Consider the following 25,138-nt stretch of genomic DNA (forward strand, 5'->3'; position numbering starts at 1 on the left):
AACAAATATCCACCATATGGTGGGGTACTGCAATTTTGCAATACAAATAAATTTCTCTTGTGTTTATTGCTTGCTCAGAATTCAGAAAGTAAGATTTTTTTACGAGTTTTACAATAATCATCGACTTTTGATCGACTTTTCATTTTTCACTTTCTCTCTCTCTTTCACTGTAAAAGAAGTGAATGACAAACGTAAAAATGTGAAAATCATAAAATTTTACCCTTATTCATGAGAAATAAAGAAAGAAAAAAGGTGTAGAGCGGATATTGATTGAGCACTGCTAGGGGAAGGGTAAAATGGTTTGGTTTTGTTCGGGGAGGAAAACTTTTACCCGGAGCGTTGTCAAACGGCACAAAACAAATGCCTACGTCATGGGAATGCTCACGCCCGTTAGAAGCTCGAAAAGGGGAACCGGGGAGGGCGGAACGTCAGCGAACACCGGGTGGAGATGGGAAAAAGAAAAATGGTTCCGGGTTCTGGCAAACAACTAATCGTCGTTCCGACACGATATTGAATCCTGCCGCTACTGCTGATGTTAGCTTTCGTTTCGGGCCCATGTTTAGTCCCTTTTCCGCTCCGAAAATCCACTATGGCGCTCTTCGCCGTTCTAACCATTTTTACCTCGACTATTTTTCTCCCTTTTACCGCATCAATTTCAGCCAGTTTTGAACACGACGGTACATGATGGAGGACCTACCTCAGTTCTTCTCTTTTCCCTCTGTCTGGGAGGAAAACGCCAATAGTTTTAAATTTCCGCTGAACATGCAAATCCCTTCCCCCGTAAACGTCGGGGGGAACATCGCAGTGTGAAGATTTATACGAGTTTGAACTTGGATAATTGAGCAGTAATCGGGAGGCCAAATCTACACCGGTGTGTGTCCCTGAGAAACACTGGCAAGGGTACGAAATGTGCTGAAATTAGCTTGTTTTTAAGGTTTGCTTCTTACTCTTCTGCGAGATACATATCATTCATTCGTACCATGGACACGAAAATGGTTGCCACCACGACGGGGGTTTGCGCCATGACGCCCTATGAAGGACCCACTCAGGAAAGCGAAATTTGTTACAATTATACAATCTCGGCTAGTACCACCCTGGTGCTGTAGAGTTGTCGTTTCTCATGCTATGGCATAAAAAACACGGAGGTAAGCTCAAAACAGTGCACCTTTGGGGTGGAGTGAGTTTCATTAGGAACTTTTCTTTTTACATTCAACCAGTCACAGCATGGTCGTTTTGATGAATTGTGGAACGAAAAGTTGTGCTGCTGATAAATCTTAGCGATCGGATCGAATTGGGGTTTTCGTTGATTGTAAGCATGCGGCAGAACATGCCAAATGTTTCGCTAGTGTTTCGTAAGTTTGGCAATATAAAAATATAGAGTAATTATGTACGACATAAAATATTCAAGTCACGCAATTATTCATGTTATATTTATTACTTAAGAATATTAAATACAGCGTTAATTGTAGTGAATAAATGTTTTGAATAGGCTTCGAAATGATCTTAAAGCCACGAAAAGCGAAAGAACACAATATTTTACCAAAGTGTCCAAAGGACTTGTACTAAGGAATAAAGTCTTGTCTACCCAAATAACATTCTAAGTTGTATATAACCATAATTATGTAATGGCTGAGAGAGTCTACTCTACAAAACGCTGTTAAAATCTTGTTCTTAGTGAGAGAAATCAAATCTACTCTCCTTTGTTTACTCGCTAATGTCTATAAATCTTTCTTCGGTTTTAAGAAATCTATATACATTGAGTTTTTATGGTTTGATTAAAAAAATGGCTGCTCTACAATGGAGTTTGTAGAAAAGTTAATTTGATGCTCAGATACAAATCCTTCAACTGCTTCTACAGATAAGCTTGACGACGTACTTAATAGCGTATTTAACTTTTAATAATTTAAAGCTTTTTAAGAAGTTAAAGAAAACAAAACTGGTCAGTAGCATAGAAAGCTTGATTCAATACATCTGTGATAAAACTTTAATAAGACATGTTTCAGGCTAAAAAGCATAGGAAAAGCTTCTTGGGTAACTTGGTTCAACACAGCAAGGCAATGTACTTTTTCTGCTGCCATATCACAGTTATTTTTAGGGAAATAATTTCGTAGCATGGTTTACATAATATTCTATTACCCCAACAATAAATCAAAAGTGTTGCCATGACTTGAAAAGTGACATACGAAACTGCTGATGCGGCATCCTAATTTCGTCTAACTCATTTACATGTTTCCAAATGCTTTTACATGCCTAATTGAAAACAATTGTCCTATCTTCAAAACAGTGTAAAGCAAACCCCGAAAACGGAACGTTTGATTTGTTACTTACTCTTGTGCGCACGTCCCACATTCAGCGTACGAAAACTTTCTCCTTTGGTAAAGTGTAATATTTACCCATACCATACGGCACGATGGGTTCTTCCACATACCAGTCGCGCGGGAAAGAACGAACCGAGTCTACGAATTTCTCGAGATAAACTAGCGCTAACTGCAGAAGCGTTTACTGTTGCAGTGTTCTGCAAAGCGAAAGAGCGATGCCATCGTCGGTCACGATGATGATGATGATGATGATGACGTGTCGTGGCATAATTTTCGATAAAAGAGAAAAGGCAATGGGCGGCGACAATAAGCGCCGGTTCAGCGATTATGATTTTCTATGGAACCGTCAGTTCCGGATGCCGAAGCATAATCACAATCCTATTAGAAACTGCAACCATCAACCCGTTTTGGTTTGGTACGAGGCGCGTTTAACGAGGTAGGATAAATCTGGGCAAAAGTTTTCCACCCCAAAAGTTGAGTTGCCCAGCAGTCAGTTTCTTCACAGATTGGGGGTAGGGGAAAAAATGGAAGTAGTAAATAATTTTTCATCCTTAATTTTTTTTTTTCGTTTGTTCAATGCCAATCCGCCGTGAAAATGGTGTTTGTCAAGTAGTTGTGCATGAGAGAAAATCATATCGCTGGGTTGATCATTGCCAAGTATTGTGTCGGCCTGTGCATCCGATCGCCGGACTGCTCCCGGGACGAGATGCGACAGTACCGAAAGAATGTCGTTTTGTTTTGACTCTCGCCTCTTTCTAGGTTTCACACTTCATGTCTCTCTCTCTCTCTCTCTCTCTCTCTCTCTCTGTCTCTTTCGCTGACGGCTGAGCGCTTTCAAAGTCAGCAGCAAGCAATCGGTGTCGATTGCGGTGAAGCATAAAAATATGCAAATTAAACCCATAAATTGTCCATGGGACGGAAGGCGCAAGCATGCTGCCATAAAATAAAGTTGTCCAAACCGGCGGAGTTTGACGTGTGCACGGGGGGGGGGGGGGTGGTTGTGCGCAGAGAGGATGAATCGCCAAGCGACTTCTCGGGGTACGAATTGCAAACTTTGCCCCTATGTATGTGTGGCGCACAAATCAGAAAATCTTACCGATACTGAAACTGTCGCAATTCCCAAGATGCTGAAGCGTTTCTCAATTTTCTGTGCAGCTTTCAAATGAAATAATCCTCACCGCAAAAACCGTGCGCCAACATTGGGGGGGGAGGAAACAAATAGAACTGAACAGGGTGAAAGCTTTCACTCGGTCTTGATGGTCGATGGACGCGGACGTTCACCGCGTCCGCAAATGGAACTGACACTAATAAAGTTATAAAGTTGAGTTATTCATGGTGCGAAATAAAATTCAATCCCCATCGCCGGTAGGCAAGCGGAACGGCGATTGTACGGCTGTTGGAAAATTGACCAACCGCGGGAGGTGGAGAGGTAAGGAGGAAGGGAGGGTGGGGAAATAACCAGGGTAGAAAATCAACACCCAGACGGGATTTATTTCCACCCACCAGCCAGTATCGATGTACGTCAATCAGACATTTTAGGCTTGTTGTTTTCAAGGTTCTATTCGCGGTAGGAAATGTCTGCATGACCAGACCATTTCCCTTTTTATTTCGCTCACTCACCATCTTCCAGTAAACCGACCGAGAGGGTCGGACAAAAAAAATTTGAATACGACTAAAAATCCTACACCTATACAAGCACGCAGCAAAAAACAGAAACTTCGTATTGATTTATTTAATTTGCATCGTCTACGGTTTCGGTTCGGAGCGTTTTCGCTAGTCGCCCCCTTCGCGGGGAGGGAGGAAAGTTTTCCTTTCGGAAACCATCCCGCACCAAAATCCTTCGCAACATGCATATAAACGGTACGTTTGGTACGAGCCGGTCTCGCGGAGAAACTTTTGCAGTTCGCTCAACTGCATGTAATGTGCAGGGACGCGTCCGTAGAACCATGAAGAGAAACTTCGATTAAACCTTGCCCATTGACCTTTAGCATAGTGTCAAGGCAGAAACAAAAAGAAAAACCAAAGAAGGAGGTACGTGTACTCACATTCCCTATGCATCCAGCGTACGTAAAAGGGTTAGTTTTTTTTTATAAAATACATTAAATGTTTCTCTCACTCACTCTACTTCACAGAGATGATCGGCTTTCACTGAACGAGTTTACACTGATCTGTCGGGCACTGTTCCGGAATGATAAAGGTCACATCTACGTGGTACCGTCCGATCGTCTGGAGCAGATGTTTGCCGTGTTCGACAAGAACGAGGACGGCTACATCGATCGGGAGGAGTTCCAGTTCTGCTGGAACCAATGGATCAAGACGGTGAGTGTTCTACCCAAATAGGAAAAAGAAGCAATAAAAAAAGGGCTTGTGCCCTCGGCAAACTCTCAGAAGGTGTATTGATTGTATTTCTATATAACGTTTTTGCCGCGAAAATCAAATTTCCCGGCCAGCATTTTTCCGTGCAGTGCACTGGAATGTGTATGGAAATTAAATTTATTTCCCAAAAAAAGTAACAACACGACAAAGTGACGTAATAACGCGCTTTGTGTGGGTTGCAGTTGTTGTTCAAGTTCAATCGCTCGCTCGCGTTAGCGAATCGTACCTTCGTCCCGCGCACCAGTCCGGACGTGCAAAAATGGCAATCGATTTCAATCAACGTTCTGTTCCGGGGTGGTAAACCTTCAGCGGAGAAAGCCCGCCGCACCCCCCAAAAAACCCCGTTCCGTTCGCGCTCGGAATGGAAATGGAACGAGTTTGGTTCTTTGAGCAGCTAGAAAAAAGTACGCCCTGCGAACTAGTTCAAAGGCCACCACCATCGTGTTAGGTAGTGAATGCTGCTCAAGGCCAACAAGGAGGGGGGGGGGGGGGGGGAAGGAAGCAATGAAATGAGAAAGGGGGAGCGGAAGAAAAAGTAAGCAAAAGAACAGAAAAAAATCTGGCTCGTAACGTATAACCAAAGCCAATCCGGAGAAGTACCCAGGCACCGGAGTATTGCTTGGAAGAAAATCAATCATTCCGGTTTGAGGAGTCCTTCGATTGCCGGTGGAACGGCAACGGCAACGGCGACGCGGACAGTTGTCGAGCGACGGGCGAGAGCAATCTGTCTTCATTCCGTACGGGATGAGTCGAAGCATTTGAAGTCGCACAGCTCACCACCTGTTCCATCCGCCATCCAATAATAGGAGTCCCAATTTCCTTCCGGAAATGGCAGTTCTGGTTTGACTGCCGTGGCACATGAATGACTTTCGGCTTTCGGAGACGGGGATATGCAATCCTGCAGGCAACTGACCTTGCAGTATTGACTTTTCGTTTGCCCTGTTTAATTTTCTACGCTGCATCAAACAACCGCTGCTTAACCGCTTTTAAATTGTGCAGAGGTGATTTCTCAACTTTTGGGGCGAAGAAAATCAACATTTGAGCAAAGCAACTTAGTGGTAGGAGAAGAAAAAATTTATAAAGAAAATAATGTTATCAGTTTTGCATACTTTTAGGCGTTTTCATTTAAACACATCTAACATTTGATTTGTAATACTTATGATAAACAGGAAAACTTGCAGTGAAAATAGAATTTAAAAAACATGTATTGCTTCCTTTGAAATTGTAAAATTGACGGGTCTGTTGGTATGTCCATATTTATTTATTTCATATTAGAGTTGTGCCAGTGTGCACGAGCACATTATTAATTAAAATTGACAAATATGTCTTTTTGAAAAAAGTACTGGGCATGCATTTTCCATTGTCAAACCGATGTCCATTAAACAGAATACGACAAAGGATTCTAACATTCCTTTCATCTGATATGGCATGAAAAAATGGAATTTCAGTGCCCACAATTTTGCATAAATCAATGGACTAAAAATTTCAAATTTTTACAAAATCATACAACTCCTGTCGAAGTGTGAAGCACACAGAAGAAAGAAAAAAACACACGCATATAAAACAATTCCATCCATTTCAATCAACGTCAACGGCTTGTCGGCTTATCAATCAATGTGCAAAAAAGGGAAAAGGGCGTTGAGCACTCGCTGTTAACATTTACGACTGACGTACGCATTAATTAAACCACGGGCAAAAGTTTCACGAGATGGAAATGGAGACACAGTAAATCAATTAAAATGTCGATATTTGATTTCGGATAGCAAACGCGAATAGCTATCGCTACTGCACCCAGAACCATTTTTGGGGCGGACGGTGGCGCGAGGGGGAGTTTTTTTCGGTAGCATTATTGTGGTAAATTTTATATGAGAACTGGAGAGAAGATAAAAAAGCGTAAATATGAAACGATGGTCGTAATTTAACTGTAAAATAAAATTATAATCATTCAATTAAATCGTACCGAACAGATAACGCTCTCCATTGCAAGCAGGTTAGATTGATCGGAGGAAAATTAATTTGGTTTTTGCTGATTTATGTCCGAGGTTTTTCACACACGAGTGAAAAAAAACCCTTCAAATCCCCATTTCCTTCCACCATGACATGCTTCTTCCGTCTCCCATCGGGGGAAAAAAATAGCAAAGCATTTGGTGGTATTAGTCACTTGAGGAAGTAAGCAATACGAGAAAATCTGCTCGTCAATAAATTAGACCTCACCTTCTGCAGTTCTGCCGCAAAAGTTGATGAAGTCATCTATTGCTCCATTAGCTAGCCGTTTAAGCAACCAACCTCATTGCTAAGCTTGAAACGTTTCGCTTGCGGACGAATTCATTTTGCCAAGGTAGGTTACCTTCTTTTCCTTGTGCCGTTGGGGTTTTAGAAGCCTCTCCCCTGTTATGGGAAGCGTGTATATTCCCTCTCATGCGGGGGGGAAAAACACCATCCACTCTGTGTGTCTATCTGTGATCGAAACGACTTATGGCGAAAGCCTTAAAGAAGTTTCATGATTGGAATGTTTTATTTTTTGCCAACCTTAACGTACTGTGTAGTTTTATTTCACCCAATAATACGCACATTGCTTCGATTAGGTGAGGCAGGTTCGATTTTTACGCTCCCAGTTCCTGGCTCGGGACACATTGCTTTAGCGATTGCACACGCTATCAGGGTTCTGGTAAAGGTGTTCCCGACTTCCGCGTTCAAGAAGCTCTACCCGTAACGAATAGGACCGGTAAAAATCGGTTCGATTTGCAAACTCGATTTCAACACAACCTTCATTATTTCGGGAGGGAGGAAATGAAGTGTGTATGGCCAATACCAACTGAACCGGCCGGAAAAGCATTGCGTGAAATGAAGTGCCAACCTGAGTGCGCTTGTTCTGAATTTTTGCAAACCTTCTTTTTTTTGTGTGAAATTGAAGTAGGAGGTACTGCAGTGCGTTCTTCACAGTTTGTTCACAGTACACGGACACTTAACACGCTCCTTCAACTCGAACAGTGTTCGCTTCAAACAACACCCTCGAGCGGACGAAACGAAACCAAAAAAAAAAAACCCTCCCGCCGGTACCGCCTACAACGGAAAAAAGCACAATCCCATCAGTATAATGACGCCAAGAGCATACCGGATAATGTTGGTCAAGGGGTTGTTTCTGGGGGTGTAGTAGTACGGTGTACCCACATTTTTTCGTTTGTTTCTGTCCGGGGTGTGTTTGGTGAACGGTACACCAAATGAGCCACAATCGGGTGAAGTCAAACTCGTCCAACCGCAACGCTGCATATCCGATGCAGCTCAAGCATCCAGTGTTGGGCCACCGACTGTGTTGGGCGTCCAGCAAAGCGTTTTGTTTAAAATAACTCGATCCCTCCGGTGTGTGTGTGTGTTGGGCGTACGTCGTCGTGTTGCGCGTCTGGAACAAAAAAAAAGCTGGCACACACTTGTGCAGCCTCGATGGTTGTACGTTTTGCGGTAACATCAGACAAGACGACACTCGTCACGGAGTAGACCCCGGGTACGGACAATCAAAGTACCCAGTTCGGTGAAATATCTTTCACACTGAGGCCGGGCAAACGTTACCGTGTGCGTGAGACGTGAGACAACGATGGGCAAGAACATGAACCACCTTTCCGTTCCCTATCCACCGTTCGTCGTTTGAAACGTGCATCACGCGGGGATAAACGGTTTGATTGATGATAATTTTGTGAGAAGGATCTCTCACACACACACACACGCCGACCGGGGGCGATTACGTGACGTGAGAGGATTTTATCTTCCGGAAAGGTTTTCGACACATGAGAAGTGGCTTTTTTGTGTCGGTGTGGCCACACATGGTAGTAGTTCGCCTACCATCTATTTGCCGTTTTTGCGCTTGTGGAACCGACCATAGGAATGTGTTGTTGTTTTTTTTTTCTTCTTTTCCACATTCCCTTTTTATCGCTTCATCGGCGGGAAGTCCGGGTGTCCTATTATGCAAAAGCGGGTATAATGAGTACGATAGAAAAGATACATCCGCCCCGAGGGTGGCTTTTGTAGAACACGGTACCTTTTCGTCTTTCCTCTTTTTTTTTGGCTGTTGTTGTTGTTGTTGATGTTGTGGCATGAAAACGTATATAATGGACATGGCTTATTGGTTGCCAGGATATGACCGTAACACACACACACACACGCGCGCGCGTGGTTTAAATGCGCTACAAACAACGTTGTAGCGGTTCCCGTGATGAGTTGCAGCTTTCCCTGGTGTGAGATGGATTTGTTTTTTTTTTGTCATTTTTTTCCTCTTCATGCGGTTTGTTTGCTGCTTAAAAAACAGCTTTCCTACCGTATAAGTGTCTTCTTATTTTCGATGTGAAGTTTTTTTTCTACCACGCTTTCCGTTTATCCGGTTTCTTTTCGTTGCAGATCGTGCGTCCCATCAGCGCTTTTCTCATCGTCGACGTTCAGAACGACTTCATCAGCGGTTCGCTTAACATCAGCAACTGCAGCGCACAGCAGAACGGACTGGAGGTAGGTAACCGCTGTTGATGGACGTTAAAATTAACAACACTGTCAACTATTAATACGTTATCGCCTTTAGGAGATGGAGATTTTGGATTAGGGATTAGGGTCGAACGAGTGTTGAAGTTTTGATTAATTTAAAATTAAATACAAATGATTAACTTAATTTTATTTATGATTGATTATTTTGGTATTGGTAATTATTTTGCCTGCACTATTGTAAATTGTTTAGTTATGTCATATGAATGTCCTAACGAGTAGTGTTGAGTGATTCCGATTCACGACTTTAAACTGGAGAAATGACTCTTAACTGCAATATTTAAGATTCATTTATCTGCGGGAATCTATGAGAACGAATGAATCTTTTGAGACTCGACTCTTGATTTGAACGACTCTTCAAAGACTCTTTTCGTAAGATTCATGAAGTTGATCTTACTTTCAGAAAGTTGATTTAAAAACATATGCTTTTATTTACTCCTTCCGTATTTCATCGGTTTTCCAATTTTGTTTACAATGATTTGATCTTATTTATAAAGAAAGACTTCTTTCTAAAAATTTGAGTCGTTCAACGACTCACAACAAAAAATAATTTGTGCACTGGAGTTGCGTTTCTAAACAGATTTAAAACAGTTGACGAGAAACACATTGTCCACAACCTGCATTAGCACCATCCAGTTCGTGCTAAACTACTCTCCGCTTCCTGGGTCTAGACCGTATCATTATGCTGAGGTTCAAGCGTCGCTGAAAACAATATCGAGCTCGTTGCTAAAGGTTCGATAAAACGTGCACTGGAATTTCCATTCGTCTGCCGACTCGCCCCGACCATTTTCGCCAAGCGAGTTGACAGCAATGGGAAACACAAGCTAAAAGGGGCACCCCGGTTGGTGACCTTTTTTTCCCCCTCGTATGCTACTGCCACCATGCAATATCCTCAATTTGTAGCTACATTTCCTACTCCGGGGCCGGTATCGTCCGGACCACTTTTGACCTGGGTCTCTCCCTCTCTGTCGCGTACGTTTGCACGCAACAAACCATGCAGATGCATCGCCGCAAGGAATCGGATGGGACGACCAACGATGAAAGGATGGCTATTTTCAACTTGCAAGTGTAGGCGCCATTTTAAGATGCCGGATGAAATGACTTGGGTTGTGCTGGTTCCATCGGGAACAAGTCAACACATTAACACACACACGCCACACGGCCACGCAGACAATGTGGGAGATGGGTGATGTGAAATGGAACGGCAGAGAAGGTAACGACGCAGATTGGTAAACAAAAGGTGCAGGTCGAAAGGTCTCCTCCTGCTCCTGCTGTTGGAGCTGGTGAAGTTCGTTTGCTTTTAAGGCTTATCTTTAGCAGCGTGTATGAGATCCTTGGTCGGCTGATGTTTGCCCGGCTGTCGAGGAACCACACCGGCCAAGAGTGAAAGATGCGACGAGTTTCGAGGTTTTTAGCACCTTCTCCATTCTGTTGGGGTAGTGTGCAAAAAAACAAAAAAACACACACCCAGGATGCTGCTTCTACGTCTATCGCAACGATGCACAAATACAAACACACACACACGTACCCGCACCGGAGCGGATGCCAATCCGTGCTCGGAAATTTAATATACTCCGGCTGTTGGGGCCTGCCCGATGTGAAAGGTCAGTTTGTCAAACCGAGGCCGTTGGTTGGTGGAACCCCGATGTGCCAGGGTGTGGACTGTGCGAACGCAGATAAGGAGAAGCTATAAGATGGTCCATACAGCTTCAAGCTGGTCCGCTGGTTCGTGAGACGACGGACGTTAATTAACTTCCTTTTGTGTTCGATGCAAAACTTTCGATAGTTTTCCTTCTCGTGTTGATGATGATAGGGGGACAAAGCAGGATGTAGCAGGCAGAAGGCTCGGGGTTTGTTCCTAAGAATGGTGCCAGCAAAACGCAACATTTATGATGTGTAATTAATGCCAAAGACGTGAGCACAGGTTTTGGGGGAGGGCATGTGCTGCCCTGGTAGAAGATTGATGTTGTCCGCAGCGTAGTGACGTAATTTTTAAACGCAAACAATCTTCTTCTCTGCCCTGTTGGCCCGGGGTGACAAACATGGGTTTAGAAATTTGTTTTGAGATGTGCGCAGTTTGAGGATGGGTAACAACATTCGGGTGAGGTGTACGTGATTAATGAATGTGCCACGTTCGAATCAATGAGCGAAGCGTTCTAAAATTTGGCCTCAAGTGAGCTCATCAAGCTTACCATCGCCATTATGACGTTTTAAGCCATGCTGATCCACCAGTGTGCACTGGGTAGACGAATGTCTTATCTTTTGCTTCCTAAATAAAGTAAACCACACCCATAACCTGTTGCCCGCACGATGGTCCCACTGAGTGAGAACACTTATTAAGCCCACGCTCTTACCACCGATCGTTCATTAAGACTCCATTTTGTACGCACTGATGTATCCTCGGACGGGTACGTTTGCGTGACTTGCGTGACATCGCTGACAGTAGCCCGCGGACACTGAAAGGCCGTCAGATTTTTGTATTCTCTCACGTACTGCCCGCCGCACGGGCATGAAGTGCCCACCGGTGAACGGTGAATTAAATTACGACAGCTGTCAGGATCGGATCGCGTTCGAGGCGTTGAAATTGAAACCAACGTGCCGTCATCGTGGCAGTGTATCAACATTTCAATGTCTGCCTATTTTTCTCCTTTCTTTTCTTGCTTTTTCCCACTGACACACCATGCTCTCGGTTAGGTTATCGAGCCGATCAATAAGCTGCTGGATACGGTTGACTTCGATGCGGTGTTTTACTCGCTGGATTGGCACCCGAGCGATCACGTTTCCTTCATCGACAACATCAAACAGCGTCCTATTCATCCGACCAGTCCGGTAAGTTGCGAGACCTCTGTGTTGCGTTTTTCTTCTCGTTATCAGTACTTCTTTACTTTTCCGGTTGACTTATTAACGTTCCTAACGCCCGCATCTTCCTCACAGCTGAATGCGGACAACGCGCAGGTTTACGATACGGTCATTTTTGCCGGACCACCACCGATGAAGCAACGGCTTTGGCCACGCCACTGCGTACAAGATTCGTGGGGTTCCGAGCTGCATAAAGATTTAAAGGTGAGTCGAAGGATGAATGGTGAGGAACCTTTTTGCTTATCAAATTCACCGCTTTCCCATCCGTTGCAGGTTGTCGAGCACGGTGTGAAGGTGTATAAAGGCACTAACCCGGAGGTGGACTCGTACTCGGTGTTCTGGGACAACAAGAAGCTCTCCGACACGACACTGTGCGCTCAGCTGCGGCTTAAAGGCTCAACCGACATCTACGTGTGTGGACTAGCGTACGACGTGTGTGTCGGTAAGTTACAAGCTGGCAAGCAGACGCAGACGGCACAATAATGTTGTTACCGGATTCTGCTAAATAGTTATGCAAGACGGGGAAGTGCGCACAAAACAAACCAAAAAAAAAAAACTACCAATCGCACTCATTATCTGCTCGTGGATTCGAAATCGAATTGCATAAACTTAAAATCGACCAGGCGGAATTGAAGAATCGGAATTGCTGCGGTTGTTGTATCATTTCACAACGGGTACATTGTGTGCGTGTTTGGGGTTAAAAAATATTGTTTGACTCGATAGTCTTCCAGAGCTGGTTTTGTTAGATTTTAATAGTTTATATCGGACAGCATTTTTAGCATTCCGAAATGGAAATTGTGATTAAATCTATTTTAAATTATAATTTTTCTTCTGACCCAGTATAGCATTGTTTTCCCTACTTGGGTTAAATTTACCAAAATATATTGCACTAACTGTGCGATTACCAACTTAATGGAGGCGCATGGTACTTCATAAAACGTTGGTGTTTGAATTAATACTGTTTCGCTGAGTTATGGTTCTTTGCAATATGGAAATAATCATTACTTCTTCTTCTTCTTCTTGTTCAGTTAGAACGGCTTGGCCGTATCAAGACTTATTTTACCACGTAGCAGGATAGTCAGTCCGTGTTACGGGTAGACGATGCGGATGGGATTTGAAACCCCGTTCTGCTATGTGGACCGACGCCGTTTATCACATACACCACCGGGCCACCCCTAGAAATAATTATTAAATCGCTACTAAATCATATTTTTTGATTCCAACTCGGTACCGTAATGTTTGCGAATAACACCTTGATGGAGGCGCATGGTACTTCATAAAACTTTGATGTTTGAATTAGTACTGTTTCGCTGAGATGTGGTTCTTTGAAATTAATAAATCCCTTTTAAATCATAATTCCATACGTTGGAAGAAAAACACACAAATGCAACATAAACTTTTAAAAAAATATTTCACCACCGCCTTGTTGGAGACGCATGGTACTTCATACAATATTGATGTTTCATTTAATACGTTTAAACGTTATGTAATTGAGCGCAATTTTACATCATGAAGCCTCTTTATACATTAAAAACAACTGAACCAAAATTATACTTTCCATTGCTTCATTCACAAACTTGAATAAATTACTATAATGCAAAAAAAAGCAAATAGCAACATTTTGGACACCCATTCTAACGAGTGACCGTTGTGCATTAGTGCGCGATACGCGGTTGAAGCTGTGCTCAGACAGAGCATACTAGCGGCCGCATTGCCATTTTCAATTTCGACCACGTACTCAGTAATTAAGTTTGTTTCAATCTTGACAGATCGTTCGTATGCAGCATGGTTGGCGCCCTCTAGCGTACACTAGACGTTTAAGCGCACAAATAGCTATCGATTTTCTCGAAATGTTTTACACCGCCATGTGAAAACGTTTCATACTATTTCATTATCGCCGTTTAGCGATACTATACCTAAGCGGCATTGAAGATGGACACACAGTTTGTAGCTTATGGGAAGAATGTATTGCAAAGCATTCTTAAATGGTGGTTCACTACAAATACTATTGAAAATTACCATCTCCATTGAAGCATAACAAGAATGTACAAAAACGGATAAAATGATTACTAAAAAAAAGCCACATTTTACATTTTTCTTTGCAATGTGATATTTTCATTGAAATCTCATTACTTGTTGTTTGAAATAAAATGAACGAGCAAAAAGAAGCGAACGTAAAACGGACTCTGGGAAATGATTCAATTTCCTCGTAAGTAAGGAAATTAAATCGAACTTCAACCCACTCATCAAACCCTTTTGGCACTAAAAAAAAAGGGGAGAAAAATCAGGTACGAGCTCTTTCACCCGTGCTTTCGGATCGAGGTCATTTCCGGCGTAGTCACCCAAACCTCGTAGTAGCGCAATAGTAGTAAGGATGCGCATCTCTCGTATGCATGGGGTTTGCTTTTGCTACACCTTTAATAGCAAACACGATGGAGAAAAAAAAAATACGTTAGAACAAACCCTCAGGCACAGTGCATTAAAAATAGTGAACGGATGCAAAACAAGGAAGCTGAAAGCGAGAGCGAGAAAGATTACAAAACCGCTTCAGATGAATCAAACTGAACTCACCATGGGCAAGGGTACAAACTGGCAGGTATTGGGAGGTTGCGGTAGAGTGCTTCATTAAATAAATGAAAATCTACCAAATTAATCTACTAATAGGCTGGTCCGAGCGTGCCATTGCTTCCCCTCGTCGCTGTTTTTCCATCCAAATTGTCGCATCCATGCAGCCCTTCCTTCGCAGCACACTACATGCGGACTCTGAAATTTCATCCGAATTTTACGCTTTCAACTACTTTGCACAGGTGCAACAGCCATCGATGCGCTGTCGGCCGGCTACCGGACAATACTGATCGACGACTGTTGCCGGGGCGTCGATCTGAATGACATCGAGAGCACCAAGCAGACGGTAATTTCGAGCAATGGCGTCATCGTTTCATCCCGCGAGGTAAGTTTGCAATGAGGGTGAAAAAAGCCGCCCACTGCCCCTTCACGCTATTCTGGACGAAAAAAGGGAAATTAATTACTATCCAAAAGGGACTACAGTGCGAGATTGGAAAATGCGGGAAAAGAAAACACATAAGAGCACTCAGCAAAATTACCAACTCCTAAAATTGAATACCGAAGCTTTCGGATTCATCCGAACCCTCTACCCGCTGGTAGTGAGTGTTCCGGTTGGAAGAACCAACAAAGAGTGAAACCCCGGAATGGGGAAACTCCCTCTCAGCCGTTTCCGTACCAACTCTCATCGTGTTTCTCAAGCACTCGAAAAGCGTGTATTTATTTTTTGGCCACTTTTCCGATCACTACGACCGATCCATGTTGCGAAGATTTATCTCATCTCGCTTTTGCTGTTCCTCTTTCCGTTTGATGCATTGTTTTCCACCCATTTGTTTGCTTCTTGTTCTTCCGGTTTCAGGTCAAAGCCATGGTGGAAGGGCGGGACCGTCGCCCCGAGCTCGGCTACAAGTTGGCGATGGAGCTGAAAAATTCCGAATCGGACCTGTCGAAGAACAACGCCTGCAGAAGACAGTCCCAGCAGCAGCAGCAACAGCAACAGCAGCAACCATCACAGTAAACACATCGCGGACCCATTTCGTTTTCCCATCCGTGCTGGTTCCCATGGCTACAAGGCGAAATCATTTCGTGCGGCATAATATTAGGCAGACGGGAGCGCATCATCATCGGCTGGAACACATGAAAACCCTCTGTTTTACCGTTTACCATGTTTAGTTTGTCCAGCATCAGGTTTACATATTGCGTTAAGCCAGAACGCAACTTGTTGTTTTGTTTTCTCATCCCTTTTTTTTGTTTTGTTTTCTTATGTCCAGAACGCAAAAGCTTATAAACCATTGAAGGTTAGGGATTTTTTGTGTGTTCTATTACTTCCATTTCCCTGGAAGGTTGGAAAAGCAAAAAAAAAAAAGGGGGCGTAAATGCTTCCGAGAGAGTCATAAAGCTCCTTTCATTCGAATCCGTTTTAGCCCAACCGTTTCCTATTCCGGTATTCGGTTCGTGTTCATGCTTGCGGTGCTGGGTTTCCTTGGCGTATGTGTGTGCTTTCGCATTTCTTCACACACTCATAGCTCCCAGCTACCAGCAACCAGGTTATGTTGCACCCATTACCGTTTTATTGGTTTCGGCTGCCACACCGACCGGCAAGCCGAACTACCCAAGCCCAAACTTGAATGCTTCAATCTTGTGCGGTATTCGAATAGAAACTCAAAAAAAAGAAACAGGAACACTCAAATAAAACGAAACCGATGCAAAGCCCCGGGGCTGGGCTGGATCTGATTTAACCGAACGACGTCCGTAACGATTCTGGCTGGTCATCGAAGTTTATGGACCGATCGGAGAAAAAAAAAACCCCTCCAGTGATGGACGTGACACATCGTGCAAACATATCCTTGATTGGTGGCATCGGAAGGCAGCAGGAGGTTGTTCTATAGGGTGGAATGGTGGATTCTATCCAGCCACCCATCCTATAAACGGAAAGCCAATGATTTTGTTGTGGGTCAAGGTGTAAATTACTTTTTACAACCATGCGTACATACGTGTGTGAGTGTGTGTGTGTGTGCATGCATGCGCTTGTGTTGTACCGTCATAAAGCGACGCCTGCTGGTGTTCTGCTCTGCTGCAATCTGGGGCGAGGATTTGCTGTTATTGTTTATATTCACCTCACACTGGGTGGGAAAGCTATTTTATCGGGACGATTGAATTTAAATCCATGGTTACCTTTTCTTTTTTTTTTGGTAAAACATTTTTTATTGTTTATATTTTCATTCAACGCAACGGACACCAACTAGTGCGGAAACCTTTATTGCCCAAAAATGGTTCCCGATATGTGGCGGGTAAGGGAAAGGATGGACATAAGCAGCAACAACAACAAAATCATTGTGCCGATCATTATTAAAGGACACTTTTGTGCTTAACGATTGTATAAAATATGGTGATGGGAAGATCGTTTGTGGTTTGTTTAAAATTATAATATTATTTCGTCGTTTTTAATCGCTTTGTCTGGGGTGGTGGTGAGTAGGATCATGTGAAAAAGAAAATATTTTGCATCACAGCGTACAACATAAGTAGAAAATGTTCCATCAGTACACAAGAAAAAAAAGCATAAAAAAACTGCAAAAACCAGGGTCAAGCTAGGGAAACTTCGTTGTGAAACTAAGAGGAACATAAATTAAAGCACAAAAAAAAATCGGTTACCTAAAATATATTGTGTTCGTTTGCCCCTATTATCTCTAAACATAATTTAAGTGATTCGTTTCACCACTTTATAACTTGTAAAAAAAAAGAATCATGTTCAAATTTGTCCCCTTTTTAGCGGTGTGCAGTGTGTAGAGCTATTATTGTAGATACTTAATCATTCGGAGCGCTTAGCTAAGCTTTCTGACAGCGGCAGAAGGCTAAAGAAGCTAAATCGAACAAATAGACAAACACTTACAAAAGGAGAATAATAAAGCAAAAATAAAAAAACAAACTACACACACCAGAGAGCTTACGGCACACCGTTTTGGTACTACCAACATTGTTTAGAGCAATTGTTACATCGATGTTGCTTTCGTTAGGAGAAGCAAACGAAACGCGCACATTTGTAAGTGAAGTGAGCAGAACCGGAATATTGGAATGAAACAGAAACGTGACGAAGGGTACGCTTAGAACGTAGAACACATTTCGAGATGATTTTCCAAAATTATTGTACGTCCCATTGTCCCATTGTGTGTGCGTGCGTGTGCGTGCGTGTGCGTGCGTGTGTGTTTGCGAAGGAAAAGCTTACTGAGTATACAATTCCAGGATTCTGCTCACAAAGCGTTAATAATTCCATGGACAAAGTATTTCGAACGCGGCAAGGGAAGATTGCAAAATACAGATAGAGAAACGATAAGAACGGCAACAGCGGTGGGGACAGTTGAGGCGTGATTGAGGTGAAACTTTTCGGTGATTCGATAGAAAATAAAATGGTGCATCATCTGCAGCTAAATGTTTAATGCTTCGGAGTGGTACCTTTCTTTATGTGTACGGTTTTCTTTCTGCGTTACATTACGGCGTTGTTCTCTATCTTCGTTTATTTGCGCAAGGTACAGGAAGTTTGTTGCTTTGCTTTCTCACCCTATCATCAATTGTCGGATGTTTTCGAAAGTAAAGGCAACATGACGTCAGCGCAATATCTACAAATACTAGGAAAGCTCTTTTAATCATTCCTTATTCAAAAAGCCCAAGATGTACCGTTTCGTTTGATACTATCACGTTTATTTATAGGTTCGTTCAAACTGCAACAAGGGATGTGGTATGCTTTATTTTACAACTTGAGGTTCTACTAAAAGATTCCATTTGAGAATATTCAAACAGTTAGATTAGAGCTTTGTGGAATGATTACAACATTTAGGTATATTTGTTCCCTAACATGACGCATTGAAATTTGGCCGTTAGCTGATAGATCTTCTCCAAGGATAAGGACTAAATTATGCCTAAACTTCTTACTCTTGAACTCAAACTGAAGTGACCTGCTTCTATTCTGTATGTTGTGCAGAACTTTGGGTATTCCTCATGGTTCTGACCTTCGTGACGGATTTGTTGGGTAAAACAGTTTGTTTAGGTCCCATGTTAGTCAATATTATCAATAATGACCTTTGATTTCAAGTGATATGCTGTACAGAATCTTCATGAAAAAAAAATTCAACTACTTCTGCGTCAAAAGTGTTTTGCTTTTCCTAGAAGAATGACCTTCCAGAAACAGTACTCTTTTTTTCTCTTGGTTCTAAATTCAATAAATTCTCAACATTAAATAAATTTTTACGACACTATAGTGATATAACCTCCATTTAAAAATAACACAGTTCGCTAACCGCAATAAATATCCTAGCGATTTACGCGATCCGAAATAACATCTTATTAATGACAAAAAAAAATTCTATGTAACATAATTCAATTTTTAATATTATTTAACTCGCAACCAATATACGGGTTTAAAATAATCGTAAATAGTTAAACAACTCGTTCCAACGTCTGTATGAAAGTGTTTCATAAGCAGTTTCTTCTCGATATACCATTACACTTCCTCACCCCCTCAAGCTACTTCTTCGGCTGCTCCTAGCAATAACCTATCTGAGCCCCTCCACAGAAGCGACCGAAACCAGTCCCTTTTTGCCAGACATCCAGAAATTCATCTCCACTCATCAAACAACCAAGCAAAACAGCTTCACAAACGAGCAGAGCATGTAATGTCAAGATAGAGGCATCGGACAAGTGTAATCCGGCTAAATGTTTTCCCCGCTTCCTATCCAACCCTACCACAACCCCACCCACCGACACACACACACATACACAATGGCGCACGATGGAGGGTGGAAACCGATAAATCGACCCTTCGGCGCACGGTGAACGATAAAGCTTTCATTAGTGTGGCTGTAGCTGAGTGTAGTTTGGCGGGCTTGCGTTAGCTTGCGGGTTGCCACACACTGGGCGTCACCTTTGACCTATTGCCGGGCTGCGGTTCGGCACATGGTTGTGTGCCTGCTCCTGCAGGTAAGCACTAGCGACCCAGATGACGGATCAAAACTTCGGCTCCGAGTGGAACGGGCGAAAGCAATGGTAAATGCCAACTCTTTGCGTAAAGTTCTTAACGCCCGGAAAGCCCGGATCGTCTGAGCGGGGACCATTTGCTTTACCTGCAAGCAAAGCACAATTTTCATACACGATCCAGAGCGAGCATAGGAAACTGGAACGACACGTGAGGGGTGAAGGTGGTAGCGGCCACTAAGAATCTTATCGGTAGAGCTTTTGTTTTCACTGCACGGTAACGATTATTCAGAAAACGGAGGATGTAATTTATCACCCGTTCGGAGGCATCTCCTGGATAGAATAGGATGTATTGGTCTCCATGAACTGTCATCGATGTCATCGACCCCTCCCTGTCTTACATCGATTGACCCGAGTGCAATCGATCGCTACAACGAGCTGCATACAATGCAGTTTTGCTATTTCGATGCGTGTGCTGCTTTGCATCACATTTCATCATACCATGTCCCGGTAGGGTATCGCGTTACAAAGAGGCTTTTCCCGAGCGTACCTTTAAAATCAACCCCTTTCCGAAGCAATGGCCGAGGCTATGTTGTGTTAACGCGCTTCCCGATAAAGGGATGATATTAAAATAATCGATTTTGCCCGATAAATGTATGGAGCGGTGTGTAATGGATGCTGTTTAACCCTCAAGTAGGCAACCGGATACCCGGGTATTTTTTTCTACTTTGAACTGCAATAACTTTTATTTCATTGCTTTTATTGACCTGAAATTTTCAGTAGCCTCCCAACTTTTTATTTCCGAATTTTGGTACAAAAATTGTAATTTTAAACAAACAGTAAGTATTTTATTTTGATTTATTTTAAACTTTACCACGTAAGTTGGCAACCAGCATACCCGGGTATTCCATACATTTTGTATGGAGAATGACGTTTCTCTTCTTTTTCTTTTCGGATTTAAAATTTCAAATGGATCGTTAGTATTATCGTATCTAAAAAAATATAATAAATGATAATCTTTAATTATCATTATATTATTATTATTATAGTATATTATAGTATAGTATAGTATATAGTAAATAATTTATATAATATAATAAAAAAAACATTAATTGTATGCTTCAAAACGTATGGAATGCCCGGGTATGCCGGTTGCCAACTTACGTGTGTAAATTTGGTTGCCAACTCTACGGTTAATGTGAGTGCTTGTCTGAGAAATTTTGCCAGTACGCCTGAAGTTATGCAATATATGTTTTATAGGGATTAATTATCATCGTTTAGTGTGTTTCAAAAAATTACATTTTTAAATTGAAAACAGCCTTTCGCAAGGCTAATAAACAACACGGACCAAGCGGCATCGGAACTTTTTTATCATGCGATTATATAAAGTTTTATTTTGTCAAACACACAAAAGCATCTTATTAAAAAAACGCTGTCCAATTAACACCTCATTATAATTGTCGATCTATAAAAGTTTGCCAACGTAAGCTGTTAAATAATGCGCTTACTAAGCTTGTGGCTTGTTAATCTTCTCACCGAAAAAAAACATAATGAAATGAAAATTATGAGAACAATTGAATATTAACTTCCAACCGAACGTTATTGCACGAAAGCAAAAAAAGAAGAAGGCTATAATCTGTTGGGCAAGTTTTTCACAACAAAATGAAAGACAGAAACACTCACTTGTGCCGCACATCGCTTACTCCCTGAAGGAATCACAACTCATTTGAGATCGATAACAATATATTGATAAGAATTTTATGAAGCAACTACCGTTCTTGCCTTGCTTTTACCGCAATCGCCATTGCCACAGGGCAAAACAAAACCTCTTCGTGATAAAATGGGGGAAAAAAGGAACTTCAGGACTGCTACCCTTCGCTTCTTTTCCCACTGCCAGCCAACACCGCTGGCTTGTAAAGCTTCTCGTTTCGGAAATGTATGAGTTCGAACCATTCTTGAAGTAAGCGCTCGCATGTACCCGTGGCTCAAAATGGCTCGTTAGCGAAGACCGCACGGTCTATGTGGCAGAAACGGTAGGTTCAGTTTTATTTCTATTATGAAAACATTTTTCCACTCCCAACCGGCAACCGTGTCCCGGAATTTCCTTTCAATTTGCCCCTCCTCCACCCCCGGAACTATTCTCTCCCCCAATTTCAGGGTCTGAAAGGAAAGTTTATTTCTTCAAGCTCGAAAGCTCCCACAGGAAAGCAAGATCTATGTCGGGGTTTGTTTCTTCGTTTCGTTATCAACCCAGGGCACTAGCAGCTGTCTGCATTCCTGCTTCGGTACCAGGAAAAAAAGGTGCACCAAATGGGACGGGAGTGAAGAACGAACGGCACACAAACTATGCACACAATAACAACCCGAGCACACTGGCGGCCCAGCTTCCGTTACTAGTTTTCTTCACATTAACCTAGGCTTCTGGGGGCCGTTCCGACCGAAAACGGCACGGGATCTTACGGGGACGGTACACGGTACTGGGGCGTAGTATAGCAAGATAAACATATCAGCGATGAAACTTTCGCGACGTGAAGATGTATCTTTTCCTCTCGAGGGTTTTACCAGTACGCTCTTCATCTCGTTGCCTCTCGTTAGGCATTGGTTGAGTGTGTTCTATTTCTTTGTTTCTTTTTTCAGTTCTTTTTGCATGCATGGATTGCTGGCTGCAATCCACTCAAACTGGCCGGCAGTTGTAGTGAGGGGGAGGGAGAAGGGGAAAAACACCATGACAGGGAAGTGCAGCAACGACGATAAAGTAAGGAAGCGAAAAGTGCAGGATATGGACATTCTTTATCCAACTCAACAGCCCCATTGCCACGTATAACTAGAGGATAGGAATAAGCATGAAAAATGGACGGCCGTTGTAGCGGTTACTTCGAACAGGGAAAATCAAGCTTCGGTTTATACGTTCTTCGGTGGGTGGAAAGAGACTAGAGGGAATTCATCCCACCACCCCCAGGTTGGTGGTTAGAGCAGTGGTTGGGAAGCTTTTTTGGGAAAGGTATAAACAATTAATATATAAGATTAATAAACTTCGAAAGTGATGGAAGTCTCAGCTGTTTCTAACCAAATCATCAGGACTCTAAAAACTCCACATCAAAAACTATAATTAAGAATTATTTCAAAAAGCTTTTTGACCCTACAAGACCCTGCCAGACCCATTTTTAAAGCTAGAGTGCCTTGGTGTTTTAACGACGCAAGTCTCTACATAGATAATATCACAAAAATACTCAGATTTTCTCAGGAAAGCGTAAGGATATCGACATAAATCTGATCGATTGATCGTCAAAGGCATTGTTTAGCAAGATCCAAAAAAACATTAATACATTTGTATTAGTGTCGAAACACCTCAAAAACAACCTTTTTTGGTGCAGTTTGCCAACCACTGAAACATGGACGTCCATGAACTTAACCAGCATGACGTCATTAAGCTATTTTTTTTTGTACAATTTTCTTTGGAACTCGTCATCGTTGACAGTGCAGTTAGATTGCGTACAGCAAACGTTCCCATATCCGTGTGTCCTGCCGGTCGCGAAGTGTATCTTAGCGAAGGGCCTTTTTCCGCTGAACCCCGTACCCCGTCCTCCTCGTCAACTGTCCAGCGTCATCCATCCAACAAGAAGCGGAAAACACATAATCAATCTCAATTATTTTTTATGCTGCTTATTCCATTATGAACCGAAGAAGCGCATATACTGGTCGGTCTGACTGTCGTCCACAGTCCGCAGGCTTCATTTAGTCCGTATTCATCACTAAACTCTGCCTGGCCTTTTCGCTGGATTGTGTGTGGTACGAGACGATGGGCGAAACCAACCAAACGGTAAGATGTGCCAGGAAGGTAGTGTTGGTGGTTTAGCTGTTGGCTTCATTTTTGCATCGAATTACTCGTCGCTCACTCAGGATAGTCTGCTGTTATTGTTTTTCCTCGTGTTGCGTGCTGCTTTTCTTCATGTTCGTCTTTTTTATCCACTTCTTCTCCGCCTTTCTGCGGTGCAATCAAAGTAAGAGATACCGTTTGCTGCTGGTTTTCTTTCTTTCTTTCTTCTGTTTGTGATTTTTTTACCCTCCCTATTATGCCGCCATTCTCAAGAAGCTTGTTTGCGCAGACCAATCAACAAGCACGATAAAGAAGATGAAAAAAAGGAAGAAGGAAAAAAACGCATGGACCGTCTCGTTGCATCGTTACATCGTTTGTTTGGGATCGGTTCGGTGCTCAGCATGTGGCCGTTCATGTGATTGCTTGTGCAAGAAGAAAATGAACCTTTCCACTATGAGTGTGGCAGGGGAATGCACAAGGCAAGCGAAAGGCATCATCCTCTACCGACCGGCACACGGCGCACACCCGGACTGTTTGCACCGGACCGGAAAAGCTGCCACCACGGGAGGAAAACTCCCTACGGGGAAGTAAGAAACGATTGTTTTCGGAATCTGTACCACTTGTCCCTTTAACACACGCACACACACACACGTGCGCACACAGGCCACACCCTTACCGGGCAGGATTCAAATCAGGTTCGATTGAAACAAACTGAAACAGTTCGTTCCTTCGAAACAGACGCTTGTTTTTGCATGGTATTACAGGAAGCTTACACATTCGGTCCTGTATTGCATCTCCACCGATTCCTGGACCAGTTTTACCGCACCATATCCCAGCAACGGCAGTTCCACATTCGACACATACACGAACCGTTTTTCCGTTTCGTGTCCAAAAGCCCTCGTACCCGCGTCCTGTCCTGTCCGCGATTGCAGCGCGCGCAATATTCATTACTCAAAATGATTAATGCTTTCCATCATTATTCGCAGCACACTCTCACCACCGACGCAGCACTCGGCCGCAAGACAAATGACGACTCTTGTCCGGACAGCATCGCACAATTAGTTACATTTCACGCTCCAGCGTTAGCTCACGGTTTGGTGGCCCTGCCCCCCGGGTGCCACGTCTGTTTCGTCATATTTATGATTTAGCTTCTTGTTTCACTTTGTATTACCTTTTTTTTGGTTTTGTTTTTTGGTTTCTACTTGTTTACCCGTATTGCTTCGTACATGCGGCAGTTGATAGTTTTGCGAGTAGCTTTACATGCTGTTGAGAGGTCGAGATTACGATTTCAAAAAAGAAAAAAATTAAGAAACAAAGGTAGGAAAAACGATTCCGCAGTATCATGGTGTTGGTGTCAAATAAATGATGTATGAAAATAAACAAAAAGAAAATTTTGTTAACGTCTTGCAAACTTGTCAACCTGGTCTAGCTTTCATAAATAAATTGTTAAAATAGTAATTTCATTGGTTGCTTATCGTAAAACTTATCACAACGTGGAATCTTTATAAAGCAAAGACAATAAATATGACATATTATATGGGAAATATTGCTATAACACATCGATATGCTATTTCTAAGCTTCATTGAACCGCTTAACCTACCATGGCAAGTATGAACTCAAGCACAACTGCGCTGTTTCTCTTCAATTTCCATTCCATTCATCACTGTCATCGCCGTTTGCCCTCGGAGGACAAGGATCAGGCAACGATTGTGCAAA

General features: G+C 42.7%; 1 protein-coding gene across 10 annotated transcripts in view; it reads left to right on the forward strand.

Moving 5' to 3' along the window:
* LOC125761436 (uncharacterized) overlaps positions 1–18,073 on the forward strand; it is a 57,869-nt gene extending 39,796 nt beyond the window's left edge. For 9 of the 10 annotated variants that reach the window (XM_049422560.1, XM_049422563.1, XM_049422570.1 and 6 more), the window contains exons 3-8: positions 4,451–4,637; positions 9,084–9,188; positions 11,913–12,047; positions 12,153–12,519; positions 14,885–15,027; positions 15,499–18,073. In XM_049422560.1, coding sequence (XP_049278517.1) covers positions 4,451–4,637; positions 9,084–9,188; positions 11,913–12,047; positions 12,153–12,519; positions 14,885–15,027; positions 15,499–15,657 — 1,096 coding nt within the window. In that variant the 3' untranslated portion in view covers positions 15,658–18,073. The remainder of the gene's footprint in view (positions 1–4,450; positions 4,638–9,083; positions 9,189–11,912; positions 12,048–12,152; positions 12,520–14,884; positions 15,028–15,498) is intronic. The other variant, XM_049422569.1, reaches the window with a different exon arrangement.
* The last annotated feature ends 7,065 nt before the right edge of the window (positions 18,074–25,138 follow it).

The sequence above is a fragment of the Anopheles funestus genome, chromosome 2RL (genome assembly GCF_943734845.2).
Source record: "Anopheles funestus chromosome 2RL, idAnoFuneDA-416_04, whole genome shotgun sequence".
In the NCBI taxonomy this organism is placed as follows: Eukaryota; Metazoa; Arthropoda; class Insecta; order Diptera; family Culicidae; genus Anopheles; species Anopheles funestus.